The sequence below is a fragment of the Danio rerio genome, chromosome 20 (genome assembly GCF_049306965.1).
Source record: "Danio rerio strain Tuebingen ecotype United States chromosome 20, GRCz12tu, whole genome shotgun sequence".
Classification (NCBI taxonomy): domain Eukaryota; kingdom Metazoa; phylum Chordata; class Actinopteri; order Cypriniformes; family Danionidae; genus Danio; species Danio rerio.
Genome location: NC_133195.1, coordinates 46,028,553 through 46,045,878, shown reverse-complemented (window position 1 = coordinate 46,045,878; position 17,326 = coordinate 46,028,553). Strand labels below are relative to the sequence as shown.

The window sequence follows — 17,326 nt, the reverse complement described above, 5'->3', positions numbered from 1 at the left end:
AAAGCAAACAGACAGGACAAGCAGATGTTTTACCTACTGTGAAATCTTGACAACAGTTCCATCTGGGAAAATGCTTTCTTCTTGACCATCAGAATGGAGAATCTTAACCGTGCCGTCTGGGAAGGAAATTTCCCTTGTACCATCCGGATGGTGTTTTTCTAGGAAATGTAAGATTTCAACAGACATTTAAAATTGCTTATTTGCTGTCAAATTAGAATAAAACATAAAGGGTAAGTTCAACCAATAATATAAATTACGTAATTAATAACTCATCTTCATGTTCATACAATCCCCTGAGATCTTTGTTCATCTTCATAAAATAAATTAACATATTTTAAATGAAACCGAAGAGCTCCCTCATCCTCCTTAGACAGCAAGGTATCTCAAGACGGTCAAAGTTTAGAAAAGGAACCAAAAACATTCAGTGTAATTTCACTGGTTTAAATGTGATCATATGAAGCTCCAAGAACACTTATATCCGGCTAACTCATTTGTTTCCAAATATGTTGATGTTGCGAGTAGTTGTACATTTTGTGGTAAGGATGATATAATACATTTATTTTGTATGTGTGAATTTGTTCAGAAATTTTGGTTTGACCTGTATCATTATTTAAACACTTCTCTTACCTTTGCACAATCTTTTAGTTTAAAATAAATTATTTGTTATTACTTAGAATCTTCACATAAATATAAAGAATTTATTAATTTTCATCTTGTTTGAAATTTTTTTTCGACATTTTCTGATTGAAGTTGACTCACTGCTCAAATCTTTTCGTATGTGTAACAACAAAAAAATTGTCAGATTCTTGGTTTCATGTGAAGAACTGTTGTCTACTGACTCTGAGTTAGACAACTTTCCTGTAATGCTCTTAATTAACTAATTTATTTTTTATACAATTGCAACTTATTTACCCTTTTCTTTGTTTTGTTAAGTCTTTTTTCTTTCTGCAGCTAATGTAGTTTGTATTTTCCCTCTGTTGTATCTCTTTTAGATTGATCTCCTGATTGTGGTTGTATATTTTCATCCTTTAATAAAATCGCGAAGCACTGAAGTCACAGAATGTTTTGACAATGTTTTTGGTTACGTTTCTGGACTTCGTACATAACTGGACCATTGCTGTCTATAGAGGATTAGAGAGCCCAGATTTGATCTAAAATACCTTAATTTGGGTTCTGAAGTAAAACTCAGTGGATTGGAATGACATGGAACAAATGCACTAATCCTGTAAAATCGATTTTTACTGGTGGTAAAATGTTTATAAATAACTACAGATAAACTCTCAGTGATGCATTAAATTAAACACAGAACATTGAAGAGTGAAAACTGAAACAGTGTCCATGCTTTTGTTTTTTTCTAACCTCTTTGGTTGTTTGGAAACTGTACAACTTCCAATCCAGATGGGTATGTTGAGTGTGTTGTTTGAGCATCACAATAGTAGTATATCTAAACAAAAAGGAGGTAAAATGGCTAATTAATACATCTGAAATTGTTTAGTTGTTAATAATGGCTGTAAACACACAAAAAATTGGTTAATGAACAAATCATTGCTTGTTTAAGACAACCAACTGTAGGAGACACTTTCTGTCCGTCTTCATATGCACCAGACACTTTACACCAGACAGTTTGTAATGAACATGTTTAATTTAAAAGTCTATATTTAATCATAAGTTATATTTTATTACATTATTATTGAAGGCACTTTTAACCTTTCTCCACTATAGAGAAATGTTTGTGAGTTAAAAATGTTCTTTATGGAGCCATTGCCTTTTTTAATTAACCTTTAAGGGTATACTGTAGTTTTATTTTTTAATAGTGTGAATTCGATTTGTTTTATCATTTCTGTTTTCTTTTTGGGCACTAGAAATTTAGTTTGCAGTTTTTTTAATAGCTTTTGTTACGTCAACAGTTTTAATAAAATGTTGTTTGAGTTAATTAGTACGAATTAAAATTTCAAAATTACTTATGAAACCTACTGGAAGTTTCAGAATTAAAATGACTTCAATTTAATTCAATGAAGTTTTCTTTCCATTATTGAACACTCACCTTTATTAGGTACACCTGAGCAACTGCTCGGTAATTTCTAATCAGCCAATCACATGGCAGCAATTCAATACATTTAGGCATGTAGACATGGCCAAGACGATCTACTGTAGTTCAAAACGAGCATCAGAATGGGGAAGAAAGGTGATTTAAGTGACTTGTGGCATGACTGTTGGTGTCAGATGGACTGGCCTGAGTATTTCAGAAACTGCTGATCTACTGGGATTTTCACGCACAACTATCTCTAGGGTTTGCAGAGAATAGTTAGAAAAAGACAAAATATCCAGTGAGTGGCAGTTTAGTTGGCACAAATGCCTTATTAATGTTAGAACTCAGAAGAGAATGGCCAGACTGGTTCCAGCTGATAGAAAGGCAACAGTAACTCAAATAACCACTCGTTGCGACCGAGGTCTGCAGAAGAGCAGCTCTGAAAACACTTGAACATTGAGGCGGATGGGCTACAGCAGCAGAAGACCACACCAGGTGCCACTCTTGTCAGTTAAGAACAGGAAACTGAGGCTACAATTCACACAGGTTCACCAAAATTGGACAATAGAAGATTGGTAAAACATTGCTTGGTCTGACGAGTCTCGATTTCAGCTGCAAATTCAGATGGTAGGGTCGGAATTTGGTGTCAACAACAACATGGATCCATCCTGCCTTGTATCAACGAATCAGGCTGGTGGTGGTGGTGGTGTTATAGTTTGGGTGATATATTTTGGCATTTATATTTACTTTGGGCCCATTAGTACCAATTGAGCATCGTGTCAATCTGAGTAACAATGCTACAGTCTACTTCATTTATTATTGCTGACCATGTCTATCTCTTTATGACCACGGTGTACTCATCTTCTGATGGCTATTTCCAGCAGGATAACGCACCATGTCATAAAGTGCAAATTATCTCAAACTGGTTTCTTGAACTTAACAAAAAGTTCACTGTACTCAAATGGTCTCCACAGTCACCAGATCTCAATCCAATAGAGCACATTTGGGATGTGGTGGAATGGGAGATTCGCTTCATAGATGTCCAGCCAACAAATCTGCAGCAACTGCGTGATGCTATCATGTCAATATAAATCAAAATCTCAGAGGAATATTTCCAGTACATTGTTGAATCTATACCATTAAGGATTAAGGCAGTTCTGAAAGCAAAAATGGGTCCAAACCAGTCCCAGTAATGTGTACCCAATAAAGTTGCCGGTGAGTGTATATGTGTGAGTAACTTAAGATTTAAACAAAATTATGCATGGAAATGGCTCAAGGGCACGTTTCTGTTGCAATACATCAAAACCTGTGATAACTCCCTTTTTTATGATGTCATCAAGCACTCCAGGTTATTGGTAAAAGACTTTGGATGGATGCAGTTTTTTAGGTTTTTTTAACAAAAAAGCAGAAAAACTAGATGGAAACTTGGCTTTTGTAAACATGATAGATTTGACAACTGTCATCTGTGCGAAAGAGATCAGAAAGAAGAAAGAATGTTGCCATTTTTAGTGCTTTAGTCATGTAAACGTACCTCTAATTTGTACGTTATCAATAGACCGCTTAGTTTTATCGTCTCACTGGCAGTTTTATGTAATTGCGCTTTCATACTAGTTTCCCGTCTTTAATAAATCAGGCCTTAAAGGCACTGTGTGGAGTTTTCATGTTCTCCCTGTGTTCGTGATGGTTTCCTCCTGGTGCTCCAGTTTCCCCCACAGTCCATAGACATGCGGTATAGGAAAACTGGATGATCAAAAATTGGTATATGCCTGTGTGTATAGTGAATGAGAGAGTATGGATGTTTCCCAGTACTGGGTTGTGGCTGGAATAGTTGGCGGTTCATTTCACCGTGGCAACCCTTGATAAATAAGGGACAAAGCCAAAGGAAAATGAATAAATAAATCAAACTAAACCATAAAAAAACCAAAAGAGAATAAAACGTGATGTTTTAAAAACAGTAAATACTCTGATCTGTGGAGAACGCAGACACGCCTGCAGAGTAGCTCAATGCCTGTAGGAACATGTTAACGTTCTGGCTGATGACCACAAAATCATTAGTGAACCTTAAAATGTTGCAACACAGCAGCAGAATCTGTGAGAACAGACTTTATAAGACATCAATGATACACACCACCGTCCCATCAGCCAGTGTGCGTTTAACATCTCCGTTGAAGAAGGTGACAGTGACCGACTTGTCAAGACTGATCTCTTTCTTTGTCCCATTGCGGAATATAATCACGCGACTTCCGCTCCAAAACAGACGTTCAACCTACAAAAAGCAGAGGATTTGGAAAAAGGTTGAAAGATTTCGTGCAATTTCCTATATGGGCCATTTCAATGTGTTGATGTAATAAGCCCATGAACATTTCCTGCTTGTTATCAAACTATTTCATAACTGTAACTAGAGGCAAATCAATCAAATCTTAATGTTAAAACAGCCGTCATAACATTATATATTAATATGTGGCTCTTTTTGGATTCTCGGAAGCTGTAGAAATTAAATATTTAAAACAGGAAATACGTTAGGAACATTGTTTTTGTTTACATCCCTCAAAATATATATAAGTCAAATCTCTCTTTTAATGTCAGATTTTTAATAGAAAGCTCTACAATATTATATTTGTGCATTTACATTAGATAAGTCAGTACTGAAGCCAAATCTGGAGCTTATCTAACAAAATAACTTACAATAACGGTCCAAAAACTACAGTAGTACACCCAAATTTATATGTTATAAAAAAATATTTGATACAAAAAAGAGGCGGAGTCAGTTGGCATTTCTGTGTGGAGTTTGCATGTTGCCCCACAGTCTAAAGACATGTGGTACAGGTGAATTGGGTAGGGGTAAATTGTCCGTATTGTATGAGTGTGTGTGTGTGAGTGAATGTGTGTGTGAATGTTTCCCAGAGATGGGTTGCGGCTGGAAGGGCATCCACTGCGTAAAAATGTGCTGGATAAGTTGGCGGTTCATTCCTCTGTGGTGACCCCGGATTAATAAAGGGACTAAGCCGACAAGAAAATGAATGAATGAAAAAATTAAAACAACTTAGTTGAAATTTTAAAAGGTTGTACTTTTTTTTTTGCAATATTTTGCTTGAATTTAATTGTATTATCTTTTCATTTCTAAAGCTGTTAGGTGACTAAAGTATTATTTTAATAAATATATCTGTTTAATAAATTTGTTTTGTTGAAATACATTGTCTATATTCACTGAGAAATTGATTAAAATACTCATTTTCAATATGGGGTGTACTCAATTATGCTGAACACTGTATATAATTTTAAATATTGCCATATATCACTTTCTATGTGGGTTATGTTAACAAAAAAAATCATTCTCACCCTTCCATCTGGATAGCGTGTTTCCTCTCGCACGTTGTCTTTTCTGGTTTGGGATGTTAATTGTGCATCATTGTGGTCAGGATGGTGATAAAACGAACTTCCCTTTGAACAAAAATGTCATTACAATACTATGATGCACTGTATATTTCATAAGAGCAGTTGAGTAAAGGAGGTGAAATACTGTGCGTCAGTATTATGTTGTGTTTTACTGATACTGTACAACAATGATGGCGAACTGTCTCTTTAAGGGCAAATTAAATACCTTTCCGCCTTGTGTAATCAGGTCTTTGTTCTGAAGGTTGTCAAAGGAAAGTACAGAATTCCTTCCTTTTGCAAAACACACAAGACATGGCAAGTTCATGTAACGAGTGATGACAGTCTGTATGTTAGTTTATGTGAAATGAAGCACAAAACTCACTCGAAGAGCTGCCTGTTGTCCCAATAGAGCCTCCGTTTGCCTGTTCAGGAAGTAAAGAGAAAGTTTGGGTTACAAAAACAAAATTTATTTCAATAATTTGCAACAGTATAATTGCATAAGACGGCATGGTGGCTCAGTGGTTAGCACTGTCGCCTCACAGCAAGAAGGTTGCTGGTTTGAGTCCCAGCTGAGCCAGCTGGCATTTCCGACTGGAGTTAGCATGTTCTCCCTATGTCCATGTGGGATTCCTTCAGGAGCTCCGATTTCCCCCACAGTGCAAAGACATGCGCTATAGATGAATTGTATGAACTAAAATGTCCGCAGTGTATGAGTGTGTGTATATGAATGAGTGTGTATGGTTGTTTCCCAATACTGGGTTGCAGCTGTAAGAGCATTTGCTGTGTAAAACATGGAATAGTTGCTGGAATTGCTAGAATAGTTGGCGGTTAATTTCGCTGTGGCGATCTCTGAAATAGAGACCAAGCCAAAGTAAAACTAATGAACCTATTTAGTGAAAGTAATGCAGTATTTGCTCACTCTGTGCCTTTTATATCGACTAGCTCTTTGTGTTGATTAATAATGAACAGGGCAAACAATTACAATATCAAATCAGGATTTAACACTTCCACTGTATGACATGGAGACGGGTAGATGCATTACACATGCATGAATTAATTATAAAGAGCTGAGTCAATTATCTGACACTGGTCTTTGAGATCCAGCATCAATTATTAGTGAAGAGCTTGAAGGGGCCCTTGAGAATGTATTACACACCTCAGCGGCTTTACAGAAGTTCAGTTTATCAAGGTTTCATCCAGTCAAGTTCTTATTAAGACCCTTTTAAGACCATTAAAAACTAAATTTTAGACTTATACAGGATTTTTTATCGGTTTATTACCGGTATTATCATAAGGAATCATATTATTTATTTTTTTTAATGGGGAATTTGCTGTAAACATGTTTAACAGCTGTTGTGAATTGTATTTCCTTGCAATAAAAAAACTTAAATATAAAAAAAAGGTTTTATTGAGATGTATCGTTGGTTATTGGATGGATGTCAGCCAGATTGAGTAGCATTACTTGGACAAAAGAAAATTAAGACCTGTTTAAAATGATTTAAGACCTACAACACAACATTTCAGTAAATTTAAGACTTTTTAAGGCCTGACATTTAGTTTTGTAATTTAAGACATTTTAAGACTTTCCCCCTGGTTTATAGCTCAACTGAATGTAGGGTTCTTTACCTACAGTAGCAAACTACTAAAATAAGAAAGACATATGCATATTTGCATTAAAGCTACACAACTATGAAAAAAAAAAATAAATAAATAAAGAAACAAGAGACCTCATGAAAATTCAGTTTCTCAGAATTTTATGATTTGTTGTTTTGAGTAAAACTTAATTTTTGATTTATTCTGTGAAACACTGAAAGATAAGTTTTTATCAAATTAAATTTTTTAGTTTAAAGTTATTTAGCATACAATATCAAAAGGGCACTGTGTTTTCAAACATGGTGTATTCATTTTTTAGACGACATGAAATCACTTTTTTTTACTTAAAAAGTAAATCAAAATTCACTCAAAATTAAAGTATTTTGGTCTCACTTTACATTAAGGTTTCATTAGTTAAGTATTTACTAATATCAACTGATAATGAACAATATTTGTACAACATTTATTATTCATGATTCATCATTTACCAATGCATATTTATAGAAATACAAAATCATGCTTGATAACATTAGTTAGCGCACTGTGAGTTAACATGCATTATTAAACGGCTGTCTAAAATACTAATTTCTGAATGGTCAGTCACAACATTCCAAGGTATGTTGTTCCCGGAAAACAACCTTTAAATAACACTATGATAATAACTTCATATCACTTTGAACGACTGCGAATATGTTCAAATCCATATACTTACATCCAGATTCATATCTATGTGCTTGTTTGTCATGCTGCATTTTTGATTGTTTGGCACCATCTTATGAATGAATAATACGTAGGTTATGCCGAGTTCAGACTGCATGATTTTCAAAGTAGTCGTGTCACAGATGTTTTCAAACTGCATTACTATCTGGGTTATCGTTCCGTCGATGCTTTGTTTACATGCAAGACGTATCGGCGACATGGGGTTTCACAGTGCATGACTTTAAAAGAGGAAGAATCGACAACAATTTTGTCTACGTTTCACAACCAAACACACATAAGAAGACATGGAAAAATTGCGAGGACATGTAATATATATCTTGCTATAAACTACATAATGAGAAAGAAGCTTTTAGTGGGGTAGAAAATGTACTTATTTTGCTCACCTGGCTTTAAATGGAGCAATTTCTCTTAAACTTTTTTCTTTTTAGTTGTGCGTATTGCTCAGATGACACATTAACCAGACACGATGCTCCTGTCAAATTTACAGTAGTTTTTCCTCCATTTCTTGGGTCCATATAAACAGAAAAGGAGCGCTTTTAACTTCTCCCCCAACCTCCCGCTGCCTGCAGGTACCCACAGTAGGGAATGCTGCTCTCTTATTGGCTGTAGGTGATCGCCGATGTTATTTTCAATCAGAATTAATTTCACACAGCATGATTTTAGCATGCCAAATACCTCTTGGATGCCAACAACTCATCTGCGATTCTTTCAGATGGTGTCTTCGATAGTTCATACTGTGTGATTATTACTCGTATGAACGAGCACCGATTTGCTTGTGATTTCAGGTATTTTTCAGCTATTTCTCAAAACCTGTTGCCGAGTCAAAATTGGGGCTAAATCATGCAGTCTGAACTCTGCATTGCTCTATACTTTATTCATCCAGTTTTGTTTCTGTAAGCTTTACATTTTTGACTGTTTGGCGCCTTCTTGTAACTGAATAATGTGCAGGTTAGTGTATACTCCATCAGCTGTTTTTGTTTCGGTCAGCTTTGCATTTAATTAAAAAATTAACAAACTATTACAGCTCAGAGCAATGTTTTGTGACAAGTAGCCATGAAATAAGCTGGATAAAGTACCTAAAAGATGGTTGTTTAAGCAGAATAAAGCCCTTCAGTCTCCGTGTCAGGCTTTATTCTGCAACAACAACATCCTGGATGCCCTTTATCTCCAACTTAACAATGAACAACTATATTTCATCATCTAATGTCAACAAAGATGAATAAATACAGTACATAAATTGCATTGTGGGTGGCACGGTGGTGCAGTGGGTAGAGTTGTCACCTCATAGCAAGAAAGTCACTGCTTTGAGCCTCGGCTGGGTTAGTTGACATTTCTGTGTGGAGTTTGCATGTTCTCACCGTGTTGGCATTGGACTCCTCCGAGTGCTCCAGTGCGCTATTAGTGAATTGGGTAAGCTTAAATTGTCCGTAGTGTGTGTGTGTGTGTGTGTGTGTGTGTGTGAATGAGTGTGTATGGAAATTTCCCAGTGATGGGTTGCAAGTGGAAGGGTATTCACTGTGTAAAACATATGCTGTATAAGTTGGCGGTTCATTCCGCTGTGGTGCCCCTGATTAATAAAGGGCCTAAGCCAAAAAGAAAATGAATGAATGAATAAAAAAATTGCATCGTTCATTATTTGCTTATGTTCTTGAATGCATTAACTAATACAACCTTATTGTGAAGTGTTATTGTTACAGATAAATTGTGATTTAATAAATTCTTTAATAAATGCACTAATTGACAATATATTCATCTCAAACTTGCATAAAATATAACAGATCTTTACAGAATTAGAAATAATATTTTACTCTACTAGCCCATAGTTAATAAATCCAAATAAACTGTGGATTTACAAGTGGTCTGACTTTTCTCTATAGCTGTAAACTGACCTGGTGTTTATAGTTATGATAATAACTCATTACATTTATACAGCACTTTTCTGGACTCTAAAAGTGCTTTACAGATGTTATGTGATCATGCACACATTAATTATGTTACCGTACTAACATTTTCTTGTGGTGTCCTGTGGATGGAGGGTTTGTTAAAGGCTGGAGTTGCGCTCCTGACACGAGGCATCATCTGTGTCACCTCTCTGCTCTTCTCATACTGAAAACAACAAATGTTCAGGAAGACAAAACAATATGAAGTCAACAGCATAGCCATATATAGAGAGATATTTGTTCCTGTTTTTAGTAAATGTCATAACCAGCCTTCATTTATGTAAATTACATTTTAATGCCAAAGTGTATGCTTTATTCCACATTAAATATCTAAACATACTTAAAATAAAAACTATATTACATAATGTTGTGCTTGAGTAAAACAAATTTAGTTTAGCTCGACAAACTACTGATTAAATCTTTTTTTTTACACTTTAGTAGAGTTAATAAATAAATATTTGGTGGAATAACGCAGATTTACAATCATAACAAACAAATATGTTATTCATTTATTCATATTCTTTTCAGCTTATACCCTTTATTAATCTGGGGTCTCACCACGAAATGGACCGCCAACTTATCCAGCACATGTTTTACACAGCGGATGCCCTTCCAGCTGCAACCCATCTTTGGGAAACATCCATACACACTCTTTCACACTCATACACTACGGACAATTTAGCCTACCCTATTCACCTGTACTGAATGTCTTTGGACAGTGGGGGAAACCGGAGAAAAGCCACGAGAACATGCAAACTAGCCAAGGTTCGAACCAGCGACCTTCTTGGTGTGAGGTGACAGCACTACTTACTGGGCCACTGCGTTGCCCAAATATGTTATTGTATTCAGAACTTCTTTTTTTTTTTATATATGATTATTTTTTCTGGGTTTTCATCTTTAATGGACAGGACAGTAGACAGCATCGACAGGAAAGTGTGGAGAGCAGAGAGAGGGGAAGGATCAGCACAGGACCTGAAGGTGGGAATCGAACTTGGGTTGCTGTGAGCACTGAAGTGCATGTGTCGACGCACTAACCACTACATCATTGGTGCCAACAGTATTCATGATTTCCAAGGGGGAAAAAGAAATAGTGAAAGGCAATATTTTTGTATTTGAAATTTGAAAGAAATTTTATCAGACCGAACAGTTGAACCAACTTGAACAAAAATGAAATCCAGTACATGCAGTGAAACTGTGAAGTGCTCTCCTATTATTATTTTTTTTATAGCTGAATAAATACAGTTGAAGGCAAAATTATTAGCCCACCAAGTAATTTGTTTTCTAATATTTCCCAAGTGCTGTTTAACAGAGAGAAGATTTTTTTCAATGCATTTTTAAATATTTATTCATTCATTCATTTATTTATTTTCCTTCAGCTTAGTCCCTTATTTATCAGGCGTCGCCACCACAGGATGAACCAACTATTCCAGCATATATTTTACGCAGCGCATGCCCTTTAGCCACAACCCTGTACTGGGAAACACCCATTCACACTTATACAATACGGCCAATTTTAGTTAATCTAATTTACCTATAGCGCATGTCTTTGGACTGTGGGAGAATCCTGGAGCACCTGGTGGGAACCCATGTGAACATGGGGAGAACATGAAAACTCCACACAGAAATGCCAACTGACCCAACCAGGACTCCGACCAGTGACCTTCTTGCTGTGATGCGACAGTTCTAACCACTGAGCCACCATGCCACTATTTTTAATCATAATAGTTTTAATAACTGATTTCTTTTTTCTTTGCCATGATGACAGTATAATGTTTTACTAGTTATAATGCAAGATAGTATTCAGCATAAATTGGTTAACTAGAAAAGTTAGGTTAATTAGGGAAATTGTTGGACAACAGTGGAAAAATATTAATAATAATAATAATGATAATAATAATAATAGAACGAACTAAGCAGTTTTTACTTTTAGTTTTAAATGGAGTTATAAGGTTCTTACTGCGTTCTGGATGATTTTGAGACATTGAGCTTTAAAGCTTTTGCATTCCATAGCAAACAGTATGTGTGTAACATTTGTTTTTTAAATAAAAAAGTCTTAAAATGTAAATAACTTATTAAAAAACATCCCATAATGTAAACAAGTTGTCATTTAAGAATATGTGAATAACTCAATTTTGACAAAAATGTCAGATAGAACATTAAAATTAGGTAACTATATATATATATATACATATATATATATATATATATATATATATATATATATATATATATATATATATATATATATATATATATTTTTTTTTTTTTTTTTTTCCCCAGACAAACAGAAAACGACTTTTTCCAGAAAAAAGGAAATGCTTAGAAAAATGAAATACTATGTTTATAGTTAGTTAAAAAAAATTTAATTTACATGATTTTTGTCTGTGTTTTAGTGTAAATGTAAGTGTGGGGGCAGTCTTTGCTCTCACTGTGCTGTATGATGGAGGTGCAGAGGATCTCCTGCCCATAGTGAGTCTCCTCTGGAGGTGCTGGTTCTCTTGAACGAGGGTCTCCACACGGCTCTGCAGGACGCTGTGAAGCTGAGACCACTGAGACTCTCTGTTCATCAGCTGCTGCTTCAGAGACCAGATCTGCTGCCTCAGCTCCTACACACACAATGGAAGACATTTCTCAAGGCATACCACTGTTGAAATCATTTAGGGATAATATAGGTTCCAGAAAATACACTACATTGTATGTTAAAATTAATGAAAGAGAACTTTACTGGCATTAGTGGTTCCCTGAATATTTATAGAAAACTTTACATCGCAAAAAAAGGTTCATTAGAATGGAAAATATAAGTTTCTTCAGATTATTGATTATTCTTCATACTAAGAAAAATTCAGAAACATTTTTTTTTATATCTTATAATTATAACTTGCTTTAAAATTTAAGTTTACACTTAAGTATCATTTGTTCATTCATTTTCCTTCGGCTTAGTCCCGTATTTATCAGGGGTTGCCACAGAGTAATGAACCATTAACTATTCCAGCATATGCTTTATGCAGCAAATGCTTTTACAGCCGCAACCCAGTAATGGGAAACACCCATACACTCTCACATTCACACACACACTCATACACTGCAGCCAATTTACTTTTTACCTAATTCACCTACTGTATAGCACATGCCTTTGGACTGTGGGGAAACCTGAGAACCTGGAGGAAACCTACGCAAACACGACTTGGAAATCTGACATTTCTTTCCTTGGATTTTAAATTAAAGATACACATTTTGGGGAGTTCCAGTAAGACAACTTGTGTAAAAGAACTGTTCACCCAAAAAAGTAAATTCTGTCACCATTTTCTCCTCCTCCACTTTCTTTTTTCTGTTAAAACGCCAAATAAGATATTTTGAAGTCTGTTGACATCCATATTAATTTTGTCTTTACTATGGATGCCAATGGCTACTAGTTTCCAGCGGTCTTCAGAAAATCTTCCTTTGTGTACAACAGAAGAAAGAACTTCATTAAAAAAGTTTAATAAAGTTTAATAAAAATAAAGTTTAAAACAGGGCTGCCCAAACTTTTTCTTATGAGGGGCTGTGGTACTGTAAATATATCAAACTCTATTACATAGAAATTTCCATGAGTAAATTCCTACAGTAATTTATTGCCTAACATTTAAAAATAGCTAGAAAAAAATTGCTTTAAATTATATTAACTGATGCAGTATATCTTTAAAAAATTATATTGAATTTATTACATTAAAAACTTCAACAATCCCATTAATAACACAGTAGACACAGTGTATTTTTAAGGCTTGGTTGTGTTTATTAAGATGCAAAGCAATGTGTGCTCATGCTTTACTTGTAGAAAATCATGTTATTTTTTCATATATCTTACTTTGATTACATACGAGGATCGGCTTCACATCACCACGTCACGCCCCTACAAGCTCATGCTTTCGCTTTTGCATTTAAACAGTCCAGCCAGACCAGGTGTTAGCAGCGTTAGCTGCCTGAATCAGACAGAAATGAAGAGCACACAGCTGAACCTCACGCCTGCTCCCCAAATAAAATCTGACAAGTGCCTTCCATAAAAATATTTGGAATAAGCGTGTGTAAGTAATATGAAATGTTCACATGTCTTGTGCAAATGTGTTATTTGATATGTAGAACGCAGGAAAAGCAGTCACATAGAGAGACACTGCAGCCCTGCTGAAGGTTGTGGCTTGCAGCGGTTTGACAGATAAATATGAATTTGTAGCTAAATTGTTAGCCGTGCTAAACAGCATTTCTCATTGTTTACATCCTTGTTTACGTCCTTGCTGCAGCATACCGCTAATGATAGAAACTGTGCCTGTAGTTGATCGATTTTAACAAATAAAGGAGTTTTAACCGAATCCAGCACTGAACTGGGAGAGATTCTGGAAGTTTTCCTTTGTCAAATGCTAGCACTATATCTTTTTTATAATTCTCTGGGACATAATTAATATTAAACCGATGGCACTTCTCTCTTTGTGTCATGTCCTTTGGAAGCCCAGAAACAGAAGAAGCTCTGTGGAAATAGCAGCATTTGAACAGCATTTTAGCTTTCACTGCTTAAACATTAGAGCAGGGGTCACCAATCTCGGTCCTGGAGGGCCGGTGTCCCTGCAGGGTTTATCTCCAACTTGCCTCAACACACCTGCCTGGATGTTTCAAGTAAACTTAGTAAGACCTTGATTAGCTTGTTCAGGTGTGTTTGATTAGGGTTGGAGCTAAAAAATGCAGGACACCGGCCCTCCAGCAACAAGTTTGGTGACCACTGCATTAGAGCATCTCTGGCCACGCCCCTTCACTGCGCAGGATGTGTGCACAAGTTGAATGCACGTAACCGAAAGACCTTGTGATCTCACTAGCCCAGGTGTATTTTTTCAACTTTGTTTGCTGTAGGCTTTGCTAAACTTACTGTGTAAAAGCCAATGTCTCCCTTTGCATTGAACTTTGAGCTACACAGCTACATTACACATCAACTAAAGTTTAAAATATAATATTCAACCCCAATTGTCCTCTTCCTTTGAGTGACAGTATTAACAGTTTTTTTTTAAATCAGATTCTTTAACAAAACAAAAGAAATTACAAAACAAACAAAAGGTTACACTAAATTCAAAATGACAATATCTGTTATAGATACGCCCCCCATAATTCTCTTTGCCAAATCAAAGGTTAGCATGCATGGGCCAGCTTTGGCCTGCGGGCCCTACTTTGGGCATCTCTAGTTTACAACCACTTAAGTGTAAGTAAATGCTAAGGAAACTTTTATTTTTGGGTGAACTACCCCTTTAAGGATATCATTTTTTGTTCCATGTTTTTTTTTTTTTGAAGCAAGCTTCTTTAGAAAGTTTCTTTTGGTAATCCAAAATTACTTTTCAATGGAACACGGTGAAAAACTTTCAGAAGGTTTAGTTTTAACAGTGTCTAAAAAAAAGTAACACGTTGGAAGAGTCGTAAAAAGCATGATGCATTTTCCTTCAGCTTAGTCCCTTATTTTTCAGGGGTCGCCACAGTGGAATTAACCAACATCTATTTCGGCGTATGTTTTACACAGGGGATGCACTTCCAGTCATAACCCAGTACTGGGAAACACTCATACAATCTCACATTCACACACACTCATACACTAAGGCCAATTGTGTTTATCCAATTCACCTATAGTGCATGTTTTTGGACTGTGGGAGAAACCGGAGCACCCGGAGGAAACCCACGCCAACACGGGGAGAACATGCAAACTCCACACAGAAATGCGAACTGGCCCAGCTGGGACTCGAACCAGCGACTTTTTTGCTGTTAGGCGACAGGGATAACCACTGAGCCACCATACCACCCAAGCATAATACTTTAGTCTACAATGTGCAGCTGTTACTACCTGAGGTTCATGAAGATCTTTTTGAAGCTTGCAGCCATCCTCACCATTATAATTACACTCCTCCTTCTCCTCCCTAGTCAACAAGTTAAAATCGGAGACAACAACATGAGTTCAAAAGATTAGTTTCTCTTCAAAACTCCAAATATGAGATTCCTACAAAACCTGATTGAAGCATATGGTTTCTCTTGCTCCACACTGTGAGTGGTGTCTTCTTGAGTATCCCAGACTTGTGGAAACACCTTTGTGAGGCTTTGAGGAGCAGATGTTCTGTCAGCCCCTCTTGACTCAGTTTTGTTAGACTCCTCTAAGCTCCTGAGTTCAGAATCACTGCTTGAAGAGCTTGAAGAAAGGGACTCAGGAGAAGAAGTGCGATTTTCTTCACCAAACTGAATCTCACTCGGAGCATCACTAGCGTAGTCTCCATCTGACAGATCCAGACTCTGATCTTTGTGATCCGTGTGCCTTGAGACATGATGAGGAAATGGTTTGTGAGATTGAGAATTGGGTCCGTCTTCACTGTGAGAGCTGTGGTCAGAATCGCTGAGAGACAGTGACTCCATTACTTCATTGGTTAGATTGACTTCTTTAGATGCTTTTCCACTTTGGTTTTGCCAGCGGTGGTTTGTAGGAGGAGAATTATTTTTCTGGTGGACTTTGATGATGTGGTCGTTGATTTTTTTAAAGCCTACACTGTTGTGTTGATGATTCGTACATGATTTGTTTCCTTTGGCTAAACCATTACTCTTCATCTCTCCAACATTGAGTTTACTTTTAGGCGAGTTAGCATTGTTAGTAATATTAGCAGTCCAAGCTGAATCTTTACCATCTTTGTTTGATGATAAATCATTATCTTGTTGAGCACCGGTCTTGTTTAGAGATTCTTTCAGGTCAGATGTTTGCTGCATCTCTTTCTGATGAAGGTCAGTGGGACGTAGCATCTTCATACTCCTCATTTGTGGACTAACAGAGCGTCTTCTATGGGTGTTTTTGGAGAAGTGTTTCACGTTTGAAAGTCTAGACGTTCCTTCTCCTTTACGAAGGAAGTTCCTCTTCTCTGCTCCTCTGGTTTGTTTCTTTAAAACAGAGAGAATTATGTTTAGAGGATATGTAAGTTATGGCAGAGTTGTTAATTGTTGTTCATACCTGATTATTATCCTGAAGAACAGCCTGTTCTGTTTTGAGATGCTCTTCGACAAACTCTTCGAAGGTTGTTTGCTCTTTTCTCAGTCCTGGTCGAATAGGCCTGTGTTTAAAAGATTTAATTTTGTTTTTAATAACGTTTTTTTTATACATTGTAGAACACAATACAAAAATATTCAAAATAAATGACAACAACAACATGTAACAGTAAACAAATAAACTAAAGGGTATTTTGAGCAAAAAACAAAAAAACAAAAAAAAAAACACTAATGCTATCTTACATACAGATAATACAAGTCTACAATATGCTGACCAGGGGTACGTTTTCAAAAAACCATCGTTAGCCAACTAAGGTCACAACAAGTTCCTTCGTTACAAACTTGGCGTTTCCCAAATCAATCTAACGAACATTCACAAACTTGTACGCTTGCAACTACACCTCTAGAGTTGTAGTTAGAAGCATATGTCCTGGCTGTGTTCTATTCACAGTTATCACCCTTATGCCCTGTTCCTTATGAATGTTTAAATATTTAAACTTGGAATGAATCATCTCTCTTAATTTGCTTTCAAAGTATTTTTACAGTTCAGTTCTCAATTTTGCTCCCTTCACAGTGCACTTTGAAAACATTTATGTCATTTTGAACACACACAGCCTAGCTCATGACGAAAGCTGTAGGTGAC

General features: G+C 36.2%; 1 protein-coding gene across 9 annotated transcripts in view; it reads right to left on the bottom strand.

The window, feature by feature from the left end:
• si:ch211-140l13.3 overlaps positions 1–17,326 on the bottom strand; it is a 41,342-nt gene that overhangs the window by 3,589 nt on the left and 20,427 nt on the right. For 5 of the 9 annotated variants that reach the window (XM_073933655.1, XM_073933657.1, XM_017352700.4 and 2 more), the window contains exons 6-16: positions 16,649–16,748; positions 15,668–16,578; positions 15,506–15,578; positions 12,087–12,263; positions 9,725–9,823; positions 5,787–5,826; positions 5,631–5,695; positions 5,369–5,470; positions 4,158–4,295; positions 1,360–1,444; positions 38–158 (exon numbers count right to left, since the gene is read on the bottom strand). In XM_073933655.1, the coding sequence (XP_073789756.1) occupies positions 38–158; positions 1,360–1,444; positions 4,158–4,295; positions 5,369–5,470; positions 5,631–5,695; positions 5,787–5,826; positions 9,725–9,823; positions 12,087–12,263; positions 15,506–15,578; positions 15,668–16,578; positions 16,649–16,748 (1,911 nt within the window). The remainder of the gene's footprint in view (positions 1–37; positions 159–1,359; positions 1,445–4,157; positions 4,296–5,368; positions 5,471–5,630; positions 5,696–5,786; positions 5,827–9,724; positions 9,824–12,086; positions 12,264–15,505; positions 15,579–15,667; positions 16,579–16,648; positions 16,749–17,326) is intronic. The other 4 variants (XM_073933661.1, XM_073933658.1, XM_073933660.1 and 1 more) reach the window with 1 other exon arrangement.